At 42.2% G+C, this 22790-nt stretch overlaps 1 protein-coding gene across 5 annotated transcripts in view; it reads left to right on the forward strand.

The window, feature by feature from the left end:
• The window catches only part of sh3kbp1 (SH3-domain kinase binding protein 1), an 87089-nt gene that overhangs the window by 34597 nt on the left and 29702 nt on the right, over positions 1-22790 (forward strand). For 4 of the 5 annotated variants that reach the window (XM_072690250.1, XM_072690225.1, XM_072690233.1 and 1 more), the window contains exon 3: positions 18370-18493. In XM_072690250.1, coding sequence (XP_072546351.1) covers positions 18370-18493 — 124 coding nt within the window. Of the gene's footprint in view, positions 1-8595; positions 8683-18369; positions 18494-22790 lie in introns of those variants that run through there. The other variant, XM_072690241.1, reaches the window with a different exon arrangement.

Here is a 22790-nt window from a genome sequence, read left to right on the forward strand (position 1 = left end):
TGATTTGAACTGTTCTGGACTCAGGACAAACTCAAGGACTCTAGACACTGTAGGATTTGACGAGTCGACTGAGGAGCACCAGACAATGTAATGCGCTTACATATATCCCAAAAACCTAATGGGTCCCATTGTTTTGTTAAAAGGTCTTGGTATAGCCTCCTAAAGAAATTGTATTTTCTTTAATTTAACAAAGCACATTTTCAACCCAATGGGCAAAAGCTGCTGGATGAATGCCCTTCCATTTTAATAATAGCAAATATGAGTATTTTGTTTCTTTGAACAACTTTTAAATTCTCAAATTCTATTACCTCAGTATTCAGTAAACCGTTATAATGAGGTCTAATTATTCTAAGAAATGCGAGTCTGGATCCTTGGCCGGTTCAGTGCAGCTTTGAAGGCTACAGCCTGGCCCACGCTACAGGATTTTTAAATTCCTTACCGGTGCTGAAAACGTGAGAAGGCCGACACAACAAGATTGTCCCAGAAAAAAAACACCACACACTTTCAGACTACGCTCCCAGATCAGAGTCCGGACCTGTGCTTCTATTTCTCTGAGCCTCAGATCAGAAAAACAGCAAGGCACTTCCGTTGCAGTGCCATTTTCTGTATATCCTGTTTATCTGTTTAATGCTTGAAATATCTGTTTCTGTATCTGGATTTGGATTTGAACTGGAAGTGGGCGTGGCCTAAACCTTTTCTATAGGAGCTATTTCATTACATTTGTCTGATATTTCAGGAAAAAAGAAAAAAATAGTACATTTTAATGGACATTGAACCAGACGTCGTCTTATCTCCTGCATTTCTTCTGACTCTACCACTCCGCTTGGCATTGCACTCCCAGAGCAGCTTGTTCTATTGGCAGTGCTTTTCTATGTAGATTATGCAGCTGATGCAACTGATACTTGTGTCAGAAAGGAGCAGAACCTAAAGTGGCTAAACTACTCGCTCCTTTAGGGTAGCTGAAGCAATGATTTTAACATAAATGAAGGATAATTTAAAAAAATAATATACAAAGTAAATGTGTTCCATGTCATTTTCGACCATTTCTTTGGGGTCAAGTTATCATGAGATGTACACAGTGTAAAGGATAGCCAGCGTTTTCAGTTGATGTGAAAAATGACAGTAGAACAAAGCTCCACCAATACTGAGTTGTATACAGTACACTAATACTGTGTAGGCCCCTTTTGCGCCACCAAAACTCTCTGCAAGCACAAGATCCACAAGATCTTGGCATCCTGTGGTATATTGCAGAAATTAGCAGCAGATCCCTTAAATCCTGTAAGTCGTGCAAATTCTAACTGTTTATCTGCTCCAGAGTGTCCTATTCTATTGACCGTCTGTCTCTACAGGTACTAGACAAGCTGTGTTTGCGGGCATTTGCACATCTGTGTCAGCAATGAGTGCAGCTCAAAGTAGCTGAATGCATTTATTAACGTTTGGACATGTAGTGAGAAAACATTGTGTGAAAATGCCTATATTTGCATGATTGGATTGAGATCTGGGGAATTCAGAGGCCACTTTTGATTGGTACTGACCACTGCTCTGACCCAGTCGCCTAACCATCACAATTTAACCCTTATCAAAGTGGCTCAGATCCTTATGCTTGTCCATTTTTCCTGCGTTTAACACCTTTATCACCTTCAAGAGCTGACTGTTCACTTGCTGCCTAATATATCCACCCTATGACTGGTGCCACTGTAAGGAGAAGATTACTGTTGTTCACTGGGTATTCAGTGGGTTTAATGTTATGGCTGATTGGTGCAAATGTGCTACATCACGTGATGTAAATAGTATAGCTATAGTGGTAGTGGAATGGTTACAGAGACCCTCCTCCACAAGCTGGGAAACTCTTTTTTTTTTTTTTTTTTTTTTCCCCCTATGCTGATGTTATGATACCATGTGGTCAGCTGTGAGCCCGTAATATAAACACTCACTGATGAAGGCATTTCTGCTGTATAACACTCACCCTCCTTTTTTTTTTTTTTGTGCAAACGATGCATTTCTTGGCCAGCTGACATGATGACTACAACTGTTAGAATTGTGCATAATCACAATTGTGCATCTTTGAGGCGGTGGGCAATATCTCAGCAATTTTCCTGCCCGTGTGATTCAGTTCAGTCAGCCATGCGTTTCTGCTTCCTGCTGCGCTGATGTGATAACAGCAGATAATTTGGCCTTTTATGAGAGTAAATGAGAGGTATAATTTGGAGGAGGCTCAAACAGAGTACTGGAACCGTCAAACTCCGATCTCTCTCGCTCTCTCGCTCACCCTTTCCCTTTCTCTCTCTATCGCGCTCGCTCACTCTCGCTCTTTCGGCCTCACTCACATTCATTCACATCAGTGCAGCTGGGAATGGCTTGTTGCACGTTTTCAATTATGCTGGCTCAGGGATTAACACGCCCTGTGTGTGTGTGCGTCTCTCTCTCGCTCTGTCTATCTGTCTTCTGAGCAGGAAGAGAGACAGGAGAGTGGGATTGTGGGTTCTCTTCGTGACTCAGAGTAACACCGTGTTATTTTTAGAACTGGGAGAGGAAGACATTATGAATAAAACTCAATTTCCATGTTTTAACAAATGCTCCAATGTGTGTTAGCTTAACTCTTTCCAAAGTTCTCCTTGAAGAAGGCCAGTCTTTGCAGTTCCCATCTCATAATTACTTAATCTAATCCAATCTTCATTAAAGTAAATCAGGTGAGCTGCTGGTGGAGCTGAACAAATCAAGAAAAGACAGCCGTATTCACCATTACTGTTGGACTGGGATGGGCTTTGGCCTCTGCCTTTAACCCATCCATGCAGTGAACACACACATACACACTAGTCAGCAAACACACACATACACAGTGACCAATGCGCCCGGGGAGCAGGGAGGGTGAGGGTCCCTGCTCAAGGGCCCAACAGTGGCAGCTTGCTAAGCCTGGGTATTAAACCCACAACCCTGTTATCAATAGGCCGGTGCTCTAACCGCTGTAATCCATACAGTGACTAGAGTTCACAGAAAAGTTAGGCCACCAAACCTGGATCCTTCTGACTGTTTTTTTTTTTTTCATACATATCAATAACCCCACCTCATCCCCAACCCCCCAACTCGTCCCAAAAGTACAGGATGGAGCATCATCCATCATTCCAGAGAACACCGTTCCACTGCTCCACAGCTCAATGCTGCAGGGCTTTACACCCCTCTAGCTCTAGTCCACGCCTGGCATTAGGCACGGTGCCAATAGGTTCATGTTTATCCGCTCCAGAAAGTCCTATTCTATCGGCAGTCTCTAGATAAGCTGTGTGTTTTGGGCATTTGCGCATCTGTGTCAGCAATGAGTGCAGCTTATACATAGAAGGGGTGTCCTCAAACTTTTGGACATGTAGTGAATCTGCAGGAATATGCCTATATTAGCATTACATTTGATGCTTCAGCTTCAGGGGCCTGGGGTTGTGGGTCGGACTCTGATCCTCCCTGCTTTCACTTTCTGTGAGGAGTGCTGTGTTTTCTCCTCATGACTGCTCAGGCTTTCTCTGAGCATTCTGATTTCCTCCCACCGCCCAAACATACACTGGTAGGTGAATTTGCTATGCTAAGTGCTAAGTTGCATGTGGTACTCTGTCCGGGAGTATTGCTGCCTCGCACCCAATTGTTACTGGTAGACGCCAGACCAACCGTGACCTTGACCAGGAAGAAGCGGATAAGAGGATGAATGGGTTTGATTGATGTTTCTAACTAACTCATATTTAGATTGTATTTATTGTATTTATCTTACACACATAATTGTAGCAGAACCCTTTCTCTGTAGAACATTTACAAAAGGGTTTCCACCAATAGGAAGAAGCTTTTAACAAGGTAAAGGACCATTTAAACATCCATAGGGTTCTTTTGAGGTTCTCTCACTGAGTCCTCTCCCTACCTCTCCTTGTTCTCTTTCAGTATCTCTCTCGCGCTCTCTCTCACTCTGTTTGAGGTGGTGTGTATTCGCTTGGCTGCGCTGATAGGCCGTGGGCAGTGGATTATGAAGCAGTGTCATGCTGCATGATCGGAGGAGCACTCTGGCGCTGTGGTCTGATACTTGCTGTCCGAGCTGCTGGACCTCACAGGCCTTCAGCACTGGCCTACTCAAAAAGCGTAAGCTTGAAAACTGCAGGTTTGCTGATATTACCTGCTTCCCTCTTCTACGTTCTGATAACGTGGCTCAGATTAAACTCAGTGCTTCCTTATCTCCTTCCTGATGTGCCCAGATAGTGGTGCTGTATCTTCCAGCCAAGTGCATTTGAACGGTTCGACCCCCCCCCACAGAATGTGCATCTACTGTAAATGTCGTTCATTACCTAACTGTGTAATTCATGTAGGTCATTATGTCAAATTACACCATGGCCAAATGTTTGTGGACACCTCTTCTAATGAATAAGTAAGTTGCACCCATTGCTAACACCGATGTACAAATGCATACACACACACAGCTTGTCTACTCTCTGTGTGCTCTCTGGAGCAGATAAAGGTGAACCCTTGGGCATCATGCCCATTGCCAGGCGTGGGCTAGAGGGGTATAAAGCATTGAACTATGGAGCAGTGGAACTATGTTCTCTGGCATGATGGCGCTCCATCCAGTATGTGTGGGATGGGTTGGGGAATTAGGGATGAGGTGTGGTGGTGATCATCCAACATCCTGACCATCTATCATCCAAATCCAAAATCTAGTTGAACAAAAGCAGGATCTTCTTTTTTAATACCCTTGATTTCAGAAGAAACAATGAGTAAACAGGTGTCCCAGTACTTTTGTCCATTTATTGTACTTATGTAATGTCTTATTCTGGAATCGGGAAAACCCTGTGCCCTCCCTCTATGCCTGCCTTCTTTTTTTCCCCTCCTCCTGTTAGCTCCATGCGCTGCAAAGCTGTGTGGGGGGGCTCTCTTCTGAGCTCTTGCTAGGAGCACAAGGTTGTTCTCTCGTCCCAATACCTCGTAATTAAGAGGAGACTCCCTCAGTAGCCCATGCATGATTTATTTATTATTTATTTTTTCTCTTAAGTAGTGATTGGAAACTATTTCCAGTTTCCAATCACTACTTAAGACTTCCCCAATCACATGATATGATGCTACCAGTGCTGGGGGGATGAAGGCTAGCATATACGTCCCTCCTATTGTGTACTTACACTAGGCAATCCGCACCAAGCTACAAAGTCCAGTCCAGATCGTGTCCAGGCAGTATGTCAACAGTGCGACTTATATTTGGGCTAATAATGAATCTTATGTAATACCTTTATTGAGCAACGTGAATTGTGAATGTAAGTGCTGGCCAGTGGGAGAGTGGGAAAGTGGGACAATAGTGCTTGGCCCCAATACACGGTACTAAGGCCTAGTTTGAGTATGTCCTTGCATAAAGGTCCCCAAAATGTTGCTAATGCTAAACACTCTGTCAACATTAATTGACAGATGCCCACACTGGCCAACATCAGCCTGAGTGATTGGAGAAGGAGGGCCATCCTACTCACTCCAACAAGGCCAGCTATGTTCTCTGGGACTTCAGTGCTGTCCACCCTGGCTGACCGACGCTAGGCTCAGCAAACATAGACATTGTTGAACAAGTGCTGTAGTGCATTCTGTCGTCCTGAAAGCTGAACACAGATAAAATAATGTGGGCTGTGTGTGTGTGTGTGTGTGTGTGTGTGTGTGTGTGTGTGTGTGTGTGTGTGTGTGTGTGTGCGCACATTTGGGGCCCAGCCTGTTCTGGACCTCTCCGTTCTGTCAGAGTCCCCTGGTGCAGTTTCCATGGTAACCCGCGTGCGGCACGAGGGCGCGGAGACGCTGGAGAAACGATCCGAGTCTCCCGAGACCGCTGACCAGTTCTGACCGCAAACACAGAGAATGAATTAGCCTTTTATTAGGCAGTGCCTCATACACTCGTACACGTTCACGCGCACACACACAGCACTAGGATTAACAGCTAATAAGGTAATATCTCATTCATGCATTACTAATGAACTGCTAATACAAGAGGGCAGTTAGCCTAACACACACTTTGAAGGGCTCATATCCTATATGCTACTTGTACTGCATTTCTCATCAGTTCTCAGGAATGAGAAATCATGGGAATACACAAAATAAACAAAACAGTAAACAAATATAAACAAATCTTTCAGGTGTCTGTATCCTTTGGAGTGCTGCATTGCTCTTTTTGCTTTCCGGCATCCAGGAACAGAATGATGTTTAGTCGTGTTCCCTAAGTTTTTCCCCTACAATTCCCTACAACTCCAGTAATACACCCTGGGTCAGCTCAGCAGGCTGGATTGTCGTAGGTTAAATGTGTGGTCTTATGTGAACGTGTTCATGGTTTCGACATCACAACCATGAAGACTTAAGAACAGGATGTTTTACGGATTTGGACTCAGGACTGAAAGGTACATTTTGACTCTTGAAACAGTGTTTGACCTAAGCACAGACAGTTGAGGGGTTTTTTATGCACACACTCTTTTAAAATAGCTGTGAAATGTGCATGTGTACAGCAGATAGGGCAGGGGTCAGTCTTGTGACAGTGCAGGATGAGTCACACCTTTGTGGCATGTTGATGTTAACAGAATAACATTACCAGGGAGCGTGGTGGCGTGTGACTTGCCCAGCCGAGGTGAGTCGCTCCATTGTTTTCGCAGTTTTCCGAACAGCAGAAACGGACTGAGCTCGGATCAGGATCAAGGCTCTAGCTCTGCCAGAGTGAGAGAGGGGGCCCAGTCAACCCCCATAATGCTTTGTAAAAACTGTGATCATTGCTGGCATGTTTATTTTAGTAGTTTGAGAGGAAGAAGTCTGCTCTGTTTGTAGAAGTGTATGTGTGTGTGTGTGTGTGTGTGTGTGTGTGTGTGTGTGTGTGTGTGTGTGTTTCCACTGGCGTTTACCTGCCTGTGTAGGAGTGTGTAGGGGAATATCTATGTGAATCTTTGTGTAATTGGGCCAGCTAGGCTGTGTATGTCTATCTGTTAGTGTTTACCAGTGTGTGTATTGCTGAATGTGTGTGTATGTTGACTGGTGAGTGTGTGATTGTGTGGTATATTGGTGGTGGGGGTTGGTGAGGAGGAGGAGGAGGAGCCACTGGTGACCAGCTAATGCTAACCTTCAGTTCTACATGCAGCCACTGTCATAGGTTTAATATATGGGAGTTAGGGGTGTAACAATACACTCAGCCCACAATACGATTCTGTGTTTTTCAGGCCGCTGCCGATCGTCTTTCAGTGCGATCAGTCCAGGGCAGGGCTGGATGCCACATTAACCTTTCCAGGCAATCGACATTTAAAACGCTGTCGAACTCTGAGCACTAGCTGTGAGACTCTGTTCAGTCCCGTGCAGAATGACTGTGAATGTAGTGCTCAAAGTGGAAACCCGGCCGAAAAGGGCTGCTAATCTAGCGCGAAAAACTCCACCATGTTGCTGCTGGACTTTTGGCGTTGGCTAAATGCGGTCTGCACTGTTAGCTGTTGTGTGTGGTTAGTGGTGTTTGCTAGCTCTGCTGTGTACTGGGTCAGTGGGGTGTCTGATTAGTGGTATTAAAAATGTTGACTCTGCTTCCTCCACAAGAAGCATTAGCATTACCCATTCTACAAATATGTGAGTTTGAGTCAGATACGATCAAATAAATCTAACACTGTACTACACTGGCCTTAAGAAGTTTCTGCAGCCGTTCCATCAAGCTGCTGTAATCCTTAACCGTGAATGATTGGCTCTCAGGATCAGATAAATGTATATTTTGGTTGAAAAGGCTCTCTGGTCGCAGGACGCTGTAGCTCCTTGTTCAACTGTTAGATGGAAATACTGAGCTTTGGCACGGCTGCAGGAACCTTTTAGGGCCAGCTGAGTCCTCTGCTACATATACATAGCCGATAGATTTGTCTATCTTAGTTAATATTAAGAATTAATATTTAATTAGTATTCATAACATCCCAATGAACGTATTCATGAGCACAGCCCTGTGGGGTTCACTGGATTCCACTCAGGTCTCTGAAGAACATTCAGTCCCACCTTGGTGAGGCAGCAGAAAGAAATACTGCAACTGACATGTGTAACTTTCTCACACACACACACACACACACACGAGGGAGTACTGTATTTGTGGTATTTACTGAATTGTGTGTGCATGTGTATGAATGCATTTAGTGTGTGTGTGTGTGTGTGTGTGTGTGTGTGTGTGTGTGTGTGTGTGTGTGTGTGTGTGTGTTTAATGTGAGCTGCTTATGCAAAAGTTTGCAGACTAAAGTCTGTGGTTAGACTCCGGGTCTGTCGCAGCCTGATCTGCAGGCAGGAAGTGTGTGTTTAAAGCGGGCGCTGCAGCTGCCACTCGTCAAGAGGCGGAATGAGAAGGTTGTGATTCTTCATGGTGGCTCGGTGACTCTGATGGTGTTGGAGCCTTGCAGAAAAACTGCTTCACTGGTTAACGCTGGTGTTCTGCTGTTGCCTGCACTGCTGTCCTGCTGAACACACAGGGCGCTGCTTACAGCCTCTTCCATCACTGTCCTCCTGTCTCAGTTTCAGGTGTGTGTGTGTGTGTGTGTGTGTGTGTGTGTGTAGTTGTGCTTTTGCCTCAACCCACAAGCTGCTCTTTGAGCCCCCTGGGGCCAGCAGCCATTACACTACCGCGCCATGAAGCCTGCGAGTGCCGATTCACTGTGAAGAACGACACAGTGCTTTTTAATGAGCGGAAGCCGATCTAAGGTGAGTCCAATGCGGTACCACAGATATAAGAGATATGGAACGGTGCTGATATGTCATGCTTCATATTGGGCTCATATTTAAAAAAAAAAAACATATTTGCCCATGTTAAAACAAACACCATTTGTAAAATGTAGAAATTTTAAAATCCAACTGGATTAGCATTACAGAAATACCACTTATTTCTACAGCAGTAGTCCAGCAGCACCTAAACATCCAGCTCTTCTGGAGTTTAGTAAATAGATCATCAAAAATCAATTTGGAAATAAAGGTCCAATCTACACATTTGTCCACAGCTGTTATCTGCCAATAACAATCTGATTTTCAATGTACGTAGTTGTGCATCATCCCAATATGCATGACACAGTTATATTGCTAGATATTGCAATACACTGTATCTCGCAGTGTAACATTCAGGTGTCCCGGATTTCTTTCGATCTAGTCGGCATGAAATGTTCATACGTCGCAATTTTTTTGTTCTTTTTATGGCGGTAGCACACACTGATGGGTCAAAGATTGGCCTGAATTGTGACAAGAAAGTCATGATGCCATTGGAAAGAATGCTCAGAGAACAGTTATTTCATTTTGCCTCATTTGCATATTCCTCTCCGTAATCAAGGCTTGATATTATGAAAGTTGCACAAAAATGGTTGAATTACAGTTGAATAATTGAAATGCTCATTATTAGCAATAATATCAGTAATAACAGAATCAGAAATTTACACTGATGCTAAGTAAATTAACATCACTGAAAGTTAAATGTAAAAAGTAAAATGTTCTCACATCCAGTGAGAAACAGTCCTCCATTTTCTCCAGCTCTTCTGATTCAGGACAGAGAGAGGGGAAAAAAAGAAACATGAATGATTCAGTCCTCCATTTCTTCCAGCTCATCTAGCTTAATCTCTTTAGCATTTCCTGACTGCTAGGGGCTAAAAACTCCTTTACAGCTATCTTGTCGCTAAGCTTCAGTCACATTACCTCACCCTTTTCTGTGTCTTTCTCTCATTCACTTAATTACAGATGCTTCCACCTCCCTTTCACTCATTCATACGTTCACATGATTTTCTGAGGGGAATCAGCTAGAAGTAAGAGACCCGCTGGAGTTTTTATCGTTCTCACAGGCCCAGCGCACCAAATAACCGGCCTAGCATTCGCTTTCATTAGCTCCAAAGGCTCCCAACGGCATCAGTCCTAGTTCTGTTCGGCCTAGAGTTAGCTTTTATCCGCTCCAATACCAGATTGTGGTACCTAGGTGTACAATTCATTTGAACAACCCTTCTAATGAATGCGCACACAGCTTGTCTAGTCGAATCCCTGTATTGTATTGCCAATAGAATAGGACTGTCTGGAGCAGATACCATGGTACCATGCCCCATGCTAGCTGTGGGCTGAAGGGATATGAAGCCTCCCAGAATTAAGATGTGGAGCAGTGGAACTGTATTTTCTGGCATGATGATGCTCCATCCAATGCTTCGGATAAATTGGGGTTGAGGTGGGGTGGTGATCATCCAACATCCTGACCTCTACCTTCAGTAGAAACAGTTACTCCAACAAAAGCAGGATCAACTCTTCCGATACTTGTGTACGTACCACTTTACTGTGTGTAAGGGTCAGTAAATACGTGTAGATAGATTCCCTTGGTCCGGACCAAGCAAGGCAATGATGCATTGTACTGGTTTTCTTTGAGATCATGTTGGCAGTCAAACCAAAATTAGTGGAGGGGAGGAGGTGACATTGCGGCCATATGACAGTACAATTCTGCACAGGGCGGATGTGCCTGCATGTCCATCACTAGCAGGAACAAACTTGAAGATGTAAAATCTAACCGCTGGACCCTTAAACCCGGTGGATATCGGTATTAAACCTTGTTTTTGATGATGTGCATGTGTTGCTTTGTTTACTGCCACAGAAGGACGTGTGCTAAAGCCATACAATTTATGGGCTGCATCCCAAATCACACACGTCTTTACCTTGCTGAGGCAACTACACTGCTAAAGGCTAAACTAAGGCATCAGATGGAAGAAGTTAAAGCACAGAACCTACCCGTGTACATCTCTAGCTGCAAGAACGCCTAGAACACAACCATCTCGTGACATCACGTCCTGCATTTGGTTCATTTCAATGTTTTTGGTTGGTACTGCCTTGATGCTTCAAACGTTTGGCTCGTTGGAGAGCTAACGGACATTTTCAAATTATTGATGGTGTTTTGGTTCTATGTGAGGAAACCTTTTTTTGGAAATGTGTGCATGCACTGACCTGGCTTGAGGTCATGCCGAATTGCCTAGGGCAATGAACTGCACCAAGCCTTCTGCTGACTCACCCAACAGCCTGAGCAGGACAGCACAGCACAGAAGTAGGGGCTCCTGCACAGTCTCCGGCCCCTCCAGCTCAGCAGGCAGAGACGCTGCAGAATGAGTGAACACTGCCTGTTTTAAGCAGTTCAAACTTTTATATCAATTGTGTAAATTGGATGTCTGAGGTGACCACAGCCTGAAGTTACAGGCTGACCTTGCTCCACAGCGCTAACCGCTCTTTTCTGTGAAAAGTGTGAGAGCTGCTTGGATATAACAGGTTGGGCCAGTTCTATTTTACAATGATGACGAGTTGTGCAATTTGTGGCTTTCTATAGTGCAGTGTGTATATATATATATGTGTGTGTGTGTGTGTGTGTGTGTGTGTGTTGTGTGCCTGTGTTCTGCTGCCTGATGCAGTGGAGGCTGCTCCTCCATTCAGAGAGAAATGTCTCTCAGCATTTCTATCAGGAGAGATGCTCTCTGATCTACTTCTCAAGGTTGACTCTCAGACACTTTCATTGTGCCTGTGCTTTTAGTCACTCCTTTCATTTTGCTTTGCTTTCCCCACAACAGTGTATGTGTGTGTGTGTGTGTGTGTGTGTGTGGAGGGGGTGTCTTTATCTTAAATAGGTTATCAAAGGCCTCTATCTCTTTCTGTCTCTCTGCTTTCTCTCTTTCTCCCTCTTATTCTTCTCTGCTTTCTCATTTGTGCCACCCTCCACCTCTTTTTTTCCTTCTCTATCCATCTCCTTAAATCTTGTTTGCAGATGCTAGGTCACCCCCCCCCCCCCCTCCCCCCAACACTATCGCCCCCTTTAGCACTGGGTGTTTTAAATGTAGCATTATTGGAAAGTGTGTGTGTGTGTCTACAGACTATGTGTATATTAAAAAGAATTATTTAGCATGTGCAAAGGATACATGAATGTGTGTGTGTGTGTGTGTGTGTGTGTGTGTGCAGTTTTTATCCATTTAAAATAATGAGTGCATCTTCAAATGCAGTATTTCAAAATTCCATCATGTCTGATGTGTCAGGTTTCCGTCTGTCGAATACATGGCCAAATAAGCTCATTCCCCCAAAGAGGGGTGGGAGCTCACAGACTGGTAAAGTCACTGAAAACAGGTGGGAAAACAAACAGCTGGAGTCATTCCAAACATAAAGGAGAGGCTAAATGGCTAAATTTGCCTTATAACAGTCGTAGCCAGCCGAGCCGGAAATGCACCCAATAAGCACTTCTACTTCAAAACAAGGCTCTCGCAATGCTACGATTTCCATTGATGGTTAACCTATAACATTATAGTCGCAAATTAGCGACGCCCAGATCACGTTTATCTGCTTTTACGTTTCTCATAAGATCATTCACTCGACTTTGTGCTCCCAGATGCTTGATTTCTGTCCTCTAAACGTGTGTGACGTAGGCTTCAGTTAACTGGAGTACAGACTGTATTCAGTACTGGAGAGGATCTGAATAGTAGTTTTTAAGAATCTATTGCTGCCGATGTATTATTGTGTGAGTACATGTATCATGATCAATATTGTGTATCGTTAAAATATATTGCAATAGTATTTTTACCATATTGCCCAGCCCTGCTGCTATCTAGCCAGTTCTCTTCACTGGCTTCCTGTAGCTGCTGTCCGCATCAGATTCTAAACCCTGATGCTGGCCTACAAAGCCAAAAACGGACCAGCCCCTCTATACTTGATGGCAATGGTCAAAGGCCGATCCGCACCTAGAGCCCTTCCAGCTTCAAGTACGGCTCGGCTCGACCCGCCATCCCTCAAAATCCACGGAAGACAGGGGTCCAGGCTTTTTTCTGTCCTGGCACCAAAGTGGTGGAACGAACTTCCCCTGGGTGTCCGAACAGCCGAGTCGCTCGCTGTCTTCAAACGCAGACTGAAGACCCACCTCTTCAGAGAGTACTTGGACGATTAGTTCTATTGTCGCCTTATTGTATTGTGTTTAGCAATGTCTAAGCTTAGAGGTTTCTTTGAACTATTAGTCTATTCTAACTAGCTGAGGTTTTTCTTGGGTAAATAGCAAAGCACTTTTGTAAGTTGCTCTGAATAAGTGCTTTAAATGTAAATGTAACTAATCTAATGCTAACCAGCTTCTCTGTCCAGATTCACAACAGTTTAATATTTGTATTTGTCAAACTGACAGTTTAACATTTATTGAATGATTGATTTAAAATGTTTAAATGCTATAAAACTTCATTTTTTCCCTTCCTCTTATGAAGTTACAATTTTGCAGATACAAGGTTTTTGTGTGGCAGCACCTGCCACCCAAGTTTCTGTTATTGTAAATAGCTAGGTGAATAAAATATGACCCCAATTTCCAAAAGACATAATTCCAAAGATAAAGATGAAACTTTTTAATATATTTTAATCAAAATGACACTTTATTTTTTTTTTATTTTATACTTTTATGGTTTTAAAATAACAAAAAAAGGAAAAGGGCCTGATGGAAAAAGTTCTGACCCTATCTGGTCAGTATGGTTGCCAGTACCGCTGTTTATGTATATGCGTCAGTGTACAGAAGAGCTAATATGAGCTGTAGGAGAGGTTTGCTTATGTAACAGTGATGTAAGCAGTGTCTTGCTCTGCATGCTTCTCTGTGCACAATAAAGTATAAATGAGAAAGGGCACTCGGACTTATCCCTGATTCATGCTTTACTAAACGTGCACGTCCACACACACGCACGCACACACACACACACGCCCAGAAGCTCTGAATGTTTTAAAGCCTCTGGCTGCAGTTCTACATGTACGGTTGGATGGATACTGGCATTAGCACCATGAGTGTCAGCCATTAATGGTAATACAAAATAAAGGCTTTGGTTGTACTTTAGCATTCAGCCAATGTTTATCGCCGCTGTGATGATTCATTCATTTCTCGTATCTCAGATAAGCAGATGGACTTGTTTACTTGATGTTTGTGATAATTGGACAGCTGTCTATGCTGTTTTTCTGGTTGATTTAATGTATTATAATAGATTTTTATGCTCAAATTAAGAAGCTTGGGATCTGGAAATGGATGTATGGGAGGTTTTGGCCCATAATTGTCCCTTCACTGTCTCTATTGTGTGTTCTGCAGAAGGTCAGAGTCTCTGTGTTAGCTGCCCTCTGATTTCCCACTCATTAATCATGGACAAATGTGAATACCGTGCTTGGTCTCTCTCTCTCTCTCTCTCTCTCTCTCTGTGTACAGTAGGTTTTTCAGGGAACACTATACAATGGTCATTGAGGGCACTGGATTAAAAAGTGTGCCTTTGGCTCAGATCAGTGCAGATTATAGTGGCATGCAAAAGTTTGGGCAACCAATTTATTATTTTTTATTTTTTTGGTGAGTAGCCAGGTGAATAAAATATGACCCCATTTCTAAAAGGCATAAAGTAAAAGATGAAACCTTTTTTTTATTTTTATTTTTTTTATTATTATATATTTTAAGCAAAATGACATTTTCATTTCCATCTTTTCCGTCTACGCTGAATTTTGTGGTAAGAATCACGGAAAATTTCCTACTCCAGAGTCTGCTAAACCGTTTTGAAGGTCTTTTGCGGTCAAATGTGGGTCTTTCGAGCAATCCTATTAGCCGCTATCTCTGAAATTTTTCTTGGTTTTTCCAGGCCTCAACCTTTACCGTTCCTGTTAGCCGCCATTTCTTATTTACATTACAAGCTGAGGAAACAGCTGTCTGAACAGCTGCCTTCCTTTAGACTCCTGCTGTTAATGTGAAAGATCTCAGTCAAATATGACAATCCTATTTCGATTATTATTGGCTGCTGATTGTTGGGACAGGATTTGAGGAGTCAGCGTATTTATAAAGCTGCAGTGAAGCGAATCACTCAGATAAGCACTGTCAGGTTAGCTTGCTTAGCAAAATATTTATTGGGGAAATTAGTTTTCTTAGTTTTGACAGAGATCTTAATCATTTTAATGATGTTTTAGTAGCAGCTAAGCTCATTAAACAGTTGTGTAGTGATGGGGAATGGGCAGTTTTGGAGTGTTAAAGAGCCATTCTTATGCTTCTTAAGCTCCTGAGACTCTGCTCCATTGTTAATCATTATTTTCAGGCACATCTTAGATTAAACCAAACTCAAACTAAAGAAAATGATTAGTAGAACAGTTCACCAAGTGAAGACGGTACCCTGGAGCACTCTCTGAGTGGTGAGTGCATTTTCAGTGCACACACTGCAAAGGTGTCACAAAAGGCCTGCGAGAGGCTGCTGCTCTAACATACAGACTGAAGTCTATCAAGATATGCAGCACATTTCGCCAGTCACCTCATTCAGCACTATGAGGCAACACCACAGAGCCGCTGCTTAACCCAGAGAAAACTGGCATGCTCATGGTTCAAACGCAGAAACTTTCTAAGCTGTTTCTTTTTTAGTGTTTGGTAAAGTCTCACATTCACAGCTTAGAACACACTTTTTCACAAAATGATTACTACAGCTACCGCTTACCGTGCTAAATTAGTCTATATGCTACTGTTACTGTAGCCTACTGTTATGAGCAGATTGAGATCTGTGTTTTCTTTGTTTCAATCATCTAATGTATTTCTGATATTTCTGATACTATCGTGAGTTGTGTTAGAACTAGCTTGTGGCTGGTGTGTTTGCTTTAAGCTTGAACTGGATGGATCAGGCTAAACTCTTCTTACTACTACTTTAAGTGCCTTTATTATGCTGCTCTCTTGTTTGATTTTGCTGCTGTAAAAACTGTCTTTCCCCATGGGATAAATAAAGTGATCTATCTATACATCTATACTCCACAGTCTTGTCCTAATGTCTGTAATGTGGTTCTGTTATAATGCTGTAATGAACTCTCAAATAGGGATATATGAAATTGGAGTTATACTGTTAATAGCAAATAATTGCATGTTGGCCAGATGCTTAGATTTGACTGATATTGTAGACCAGTATTCAATTCAAGTCTTCTTATTTTGCTGTACTGTAAAATATTGACTCAAACTAAATTATGAATTATTGATACCAACCTATTCCGTACTTCAATTGTTTCAATTCAGTTTTCCTCATTTCAGTTAACTCATTTCTAATAACCCCCCTGCAAACGGGGAGAGCCTTTCCTTTAAATTGGCCACCGATGGAGTTATGTTGTGTGCATATTAAGAAGCATTTTAGCTTGCCCCAAGTTATGATGTTCTCCATCATTTATCAGGCAGCTGTACCCAATCCCCTCTATGGTCATTGATCTTAGCCTGTATTAAAAGGAATTTTTCATAAGCTTCTGAATCCATATCCGTGCAAAATAAGAGATGGGACACCCTATGCACTTGTTGAGAATTGCAAGGCCTGGCATGGTACTGCAGTGTAATGGCTGCAAATTTCCATAGCGACCCTGGCAGTTATGGCTGCCAGGCTCAGTTAATCAGCTTATTATTTCAGTTGGGTTATTTTTTTGTCTGGCTGTCTGTCACTCGGTCTGTCTGTCAGTCTGTCACTTGGTCTGTTTGTTTGCTAGGGTCTGATTGTTCATTATTCAGTCTGTTTGTGTGCTACAGTCAGACTCAGTCTGATTGTTCATTATTCAGTCTGATTGTTCATTATTCAGTCTGTTTGTGTACTACAGTCAGGCTCTGCCTGTTTGCTACAGTCAGACTCTGCCTGTTTGCTAAAGTCAGATTGTTCATCATTTAGTCTGCTTGTTTGCTACAGACAGATTGTTTATTTTTCAGTCTGTTTGTGTGCTACAGTCAGACTCTGCCTGTTTGCTACAGTCAGATTGTTCATCATTCAGTATGTTTGCTACAGCCAGACATAGTCTGTTTGTTCATTATTCAGACTGTTTGTTTATTTTTCAGTCTGACTGTTTGTTACAGTCAGACAGTTCATTATTCAGTCAGTTTGTTAGCAAGACAGTCAGATTGTTTATCAGTGAGTCAGTGTGTATTGTTAGTCTGTCAGTTACTAATTTATTTCATTAGCTGATTGTTATAGTATTTCATGCATTTATAACTGTTTTACTTTACAATAACTATATTATTTTACAGTATTTTAGCAGATCTGAAATACACACTGCTCAATTAACTGCTCTGTCAGTCAGAGGGGAAGGGAGCGAGAGACATGATGATGAAAAAGAGTGAAGAGTAGGTGGAGACAGACAGACAGACAGACAGACAGACAGACAGACAGACAGACATGGCGGAATTGGTACAAGATGACGACAACATTCTAATGTAGCTAACAATGTAGCTGAGACATAAAGGTTAATGGCTACAAATAGTGCTAGCATCCATCTGGACACATGAATCTGGGCATTTTTTTATAGACAACAGTATGTCATTCAGGATCAGGAGCCACTTGAGCAAGTTGGATTCAGACCACTTAAAGGGCCGATATCATGGAAAACCAGGTTTCCTTAAAATGTTTGAATTAAGAGTTTGCTGGAGTGCATAAACATATAAATCATTTAAATATACACTGTATGTACGAGTGTTAAAGAGGGCATGATGTTTGTTGAACATCTCCTCCTCACCACAGGCCCAATCCCTTCCTCTTTCCACAGCTCAAATCTAGAGTGCCTTGTACCCCTCTTGCCGACGCCTGGCATTAAGAGGCATGGTCCTAAAAGAGTCCTATTCTGTTGGCAGTATGTCTCTACAGGGACTAGACAAGCTACATGCATGCATTTGCACATCTGTGACCACAATGGATGCAACTTCAAGTCCCTGGAGGAGGTGTCCACAAATATTTGGACACATGGTGTATCTTCATGTCTTGAAGGCTCAGTGACATTTTTATTTTAAGACATGGGCCTTTAAGTAGCTTATGGCAAGTGTGTGATCATTTAGACATGCAGTTGCTGAACCGGTAGTCATTCTGTTTTGTAGTTTCCATTGCTTGCTTCTAAGCTCCTGTACAAAATTCTGGAAGCTAACTTCAGACACCTATTATGTCCTAGCTGATTGACTAAATGTGAGGTTAGAGGGAAGCTCTGCAAATTAAGACTGTTAACTGATCTATCACTTTAACACTGTAAGGGCTTTAAGGGCCTTCCTATACCTCACCACTGCATCAAGAAGGAAGGAGAAAGAGAAGCAGAGAACGAGGGGTCTTTTGTGAGACACAGATGGAGAAGCGCTTAAGGCTTGTGTGTGTGTGTGTGTGTGTGTGTGGGGTTGACTACTCCTCTGAGTCACTGCATCCAGGAAATGAGTCCAGCTCCGCTTTGCTGCGTGGAGGACTAACTCTCTCTCTCTTTCTCTCTCTCTCTCTCTCACTTACTCTCTTGCTTTCTCACCCACTCTCCCCTCCCTTTTGCTTTCTCTTCCACTCTCTCTCTCTCTCTCTCTCTCTCTCTCTCATAGCAGGAGATAGTGATCTCTTGCTCCCCCTGCTGGCTGCTAAACAATGTTTTCCTCTGTTCTGTCTCTCGTAGGAGATTAAGAAGGAGGTGAAGAAGGAGACGAGTCCAGCCTCCCAGACGGCCGGGCCTAAATCTGACCTGTCCAATGGCAGCGCCAGCCCTGGATCAGACTCCTGCCTCAGGCCGGCCAAGAAAGGTACTGCTGACTGGCTGCTGAACCAATGGTTCATTCATAAAATCAAATGTACAGTCAAGAACTGCTTGGAGTGTAACAGTACACAAAAGTCTTGGTTCTGTCCACTCCACGGTCAGGACAGAACCAATTACTTGCTGATTACTAGCTCCTGCAGCAACTTTACGTTCCACCCATTGCTGAAACAGATGTGTCTAGTCCCTGCAGAGATGTATTGCCAATTGACTCATAAACCTTTTGGCACCATGTCTAATGCCAGGCGTGGGCTAGAGGGGTATTAAGCCCCCCAGCATTGAGCTGTGGATCAGTGGAACCCTGTTTTTTGGAGTGATGATGCTCCATCCAATACTGTTTGCATACTTTGGGGAGTTGGGGATGAGGTGACACTAACACCCTTGTCGCTGAATTCAATCAAATCTTCACGGTAATGCTCCAAAATCTGTTAGAAAGCCTTCCCTGGACAGTAGAGACAGTTACAACTCCATCAAAAGAGATTAAACTCTTTTTAATATTTTAAACAAAACATGAATCAAAATACACTCTTCTTAATTAAGGGGATGAAAAATATATTTGTTGAAACTCGATGCCTGTATTAAGAGTAAACACACAGCAGGAGCTGCCTGAGTCGAGTGCAGAGTGCTGACTCGTGATGACTGTGTTTAAACCATCAGCTGTCTGTACTGTTTCTAGCTCCACCCTATAGTCACAGTTTGGTACACTTGGTACCCTAATATGAGGTGTAACCAGAATCAGCATGGGTACTTAGGAACGGGTTGTTTTACAGTGGAAATAGCACCAAATTGAAAGATTAGATTATGGCCTTAAAGGCATACTTTGCCAGACCACACCACCCACGTGATCACAGACAAAATGCATTTATATTCAAAATCTGTAGCACTTCATCTACTTAATCCAGACTAACTACACTACTTGTACTGGAACATGCTGTAGATCAGTGTTCTTTAAGCACTGACCAGATCCTTAATATGCTTAGAAAAACATAGTGTATCACGGTAGCAAAATTGACATATTGCCCACCCTTAAGCATGTGTTACCTATAATATGTCATTATGTGTCTTAAAACGGAGCAGTGTTCCTGTCTGCTGTGTAAAATTGTGGTGCCCTCATGCAAAAGTGTTGGCCCTAACATCAAGATAGATTGCAGGTTGGATCCTTGGTGATGCCACTGTAGGGCTGGGCGATATGGTAAAAGTACTATATTATGATATTTTAAGAAATTTTTCGCGATACACAACATTTATCACAATACAGGTGATCACAGACCTAGTCAATGCTAGTCAGTGTGAGTGTTGGCATGTTAGCTGATGGCTGTTAGTGTTCTCCTCAAAGTATGTAGAGCTGTCCAATGACTGTGCATTAGCAGCACATAAATGCATATAGCTATTCTCATGGCTTTAGAACGTGTTAGCATTCACCCTTGTGTGATAGTGGGAGTCTGAGCTTGTGGAAAGTATAAATGACTGAACTGCAGAGAAACTGGGGAGCAAAAAGACAAGTCATGAGGAAATAACAGAACTTAATTAGATTCCATTATACAAATATAATAATTATTATATAATAATAGGTTGTAAATTACAGCTATTAACAGTGTGTATATATATATATATATATATATATATATATATATATATATATATATATATATATTTTTTTTTTTTTTTTTTTTTTTTTTTTTTTTTTTTTTTTTATCCTGACAGTACCTAATGTATATGATATGATTTTAGTATTGGAAAATAAAACGTGGTATCATGTTTATGTCAGTGTGTTTGTGTGTGTGTGTGTGTGTGTGTGTGTGTGTGTGTGTGTGTGTGTGTGCGCCGGTTGCTGCTCACGGTTTTGGCTTTGGATCAGGTATTGTACACATAGCGTGGTTAGACAGTGCTTGTTCTGGTACAGACTGGTTTCAGAGGGGGTGTAGTTAAGGACTGCTGAACAGTAAGATTCACTCAAGAGTAAGTGTGTGTGTGTGTGTGTGTGTGTGTGTGTGTCTGAAAGTAATTAAAGCAGTCTCTTAGTCAGACAATTAAAGCAGCTCTGCAGATCGTACTCAAAGGACTGACTGTATATTACGTCAGAGGCCATGGGGTTTGTGTGCGCCTGCATGTGTGTGTGCATAATGTGATAGAATGGAGATGACTTATATCCGCAGCAGGAGAGGTTGTCTCTGGTATAATTGTTCAAGGCAGGCATTTCATTGGCCTTGTCGTCCATACTGGACAGATAATAGACAGCTCACCCTTTCGTTCCGTCCTCGGTGCAAAATCAGCCTGTTTTAAATGTGGTGTAAAACTCTTGAATTTACCTGTTTATAGATCCAGTCTACAATGGTATTACAGTTTTGTCCTGTCCATTAGCACTGAAGTCCATTAAGCTATTAGCCATTAATCTTAACATTAATTCCAAGTAAACAGAGTTACCGCATATAATGTATCAGACTAGTTGCATTTGCTCCACCTAGTGTGGAAACATGTGCTGCCCTCATGTGTTCATCTCTCTGAACGACAGCTAGTCTGACAACAGGCCTCTGATGTGGCTGTATGTTAACGGTGGGCATTATCAGGAACAGGGATAGAGATTTATCTGAAGAGTCTTTGTCTAAAGGGCTTGCATGAGTTGTCTCATTACTGATGAGCTGTTGATTTGAGCTACTAGCTACTTGATGCAAAGTTTGCACCAGTCCAACATCATGCAAATGATGTGTGTACTAGAGTCTGACTGTGAGTGGTTGTGGATACACTGAAAAGGTTCCTCCAGGGGCTGTTTTTTGGAACATTGAGTTTGATTAGTTCAGAAGTGAGAGGCAGATTTGCTTATGCGTCTAAAACTGTTCTTTGGTTAGCAGAAATACCTCGCATCCAACACTTAAACCCTGTTTACACCTGGTCATTTCTTGCGACTTGTATATAAATAAAAATACAAATCTACCAGCACTTGATACTGAAAAGGGTCTCCTGTTAGTGTAATTTCTTTTTGTTTTTACATGGGAGGGGGATCATTAAAATGTCCCATATCCCACATTTTTCTTGCTGTTTTTTTATTATTTTTATTTTTATTTTGTTTATTATTATTATTATTCTCTGAGGTCACAGATTTGAATTTTTGCACTAAAACAGCTAAATGTACTCTTGGCTTGCCATGGCCATTTTTTATGACCTCTCTTTATTCCTTATCATTTGAACACCCTGTTACTGTTTTTGAGACTAATATATGTAAATGACATCTGTTTTGATTGGCTGCCTTGTACACTGCCTTATGCAGACTGAAACGCTCTGTATAACTTCACTGTGAATAGGCGGAGCTACGCTGCTGTAGGTTGAATAGTAGAATGTATAGAAGTGCGTTACATTACAAAATGAGCTCTTTCTGCAGCTTAGTTTCCAGTATGAAGTGTATGGACTGTGGAGGGAAGGATATGTTTTGAGATTTGAACAGTGTTTACACATGATATCAAACTCCATTGTCAGTCAAGTAAGAAAAAAAATGATAGGCTCTTTTTTTTATTTACAAAATTCCACCAACAGTGTGGGATGCAATTGGCCAAGCCGAGGCACAATGCAGTTGCACAACAACAAGCCACAAGCCAAGACCCAACACTAGTGCGCTTTAACTGGAACGCCCTCTGCTGTACATGTGCTGTGTACTATTCTCTCAACCTGATCACTAGCTGCTATACTCATTACTGCACTGCACTGCAACTTGTTTACATATGCAATGCTGTCTACAACATCAGACTGGCCTACCTCAGCACACACCCCTGAACGTCTCTAACTATTAGCGTAGTAACTTAGTTTGGCCCTTAATCACACAGTCTTCATTCATGCATTTGCACATGTACATGCACAGGTTTGTATAGTTTGTAAGTATTGTCTATGCACCCTGTCTCATATTTTGTCTATTGTCCTTGCACTATTGTATGTCCTACCTATTCTGCAGTGGAGACTTAGCCCAACAGTGTTTTGTTGTACTGTACAAGCTTGTATTAATATAATGACAATAAGGTTGAACTGAACTGAATCAAATCTATACAGATTGTCCTCTAGAAGGCATATTGTCTTTGTATAACTATAGACAGAGAAAGGTCTGGACAATATTACAGTATTTGATTGTTGTAATAATTTGTTACAATATGTCTTCATGAGCACGTTCTGGATTGTGTCAGAACTTTAACACTGGTCCATTAAATGTTACTTTCAGAACATCATTCATACTTGCAGCACAGTATATGGACAATGTAAGAAAAATCAGTGTACTTAGTGTGTCACAGCACTGTTTAAATGTA

Source organism: Salminus brasiliensis, chromosome 1 (assembly GCF_030463535.1).
Source record: "Salminus brasiliensis chromosome 1, fSalBra1.hap2, whole genome shotgun sequence".
NCBI lineage: Eukaryota > Metazoa > Chordata > Actinopteri > Characiformes > Bryconidae > Salminus > Salminus brasiliensis.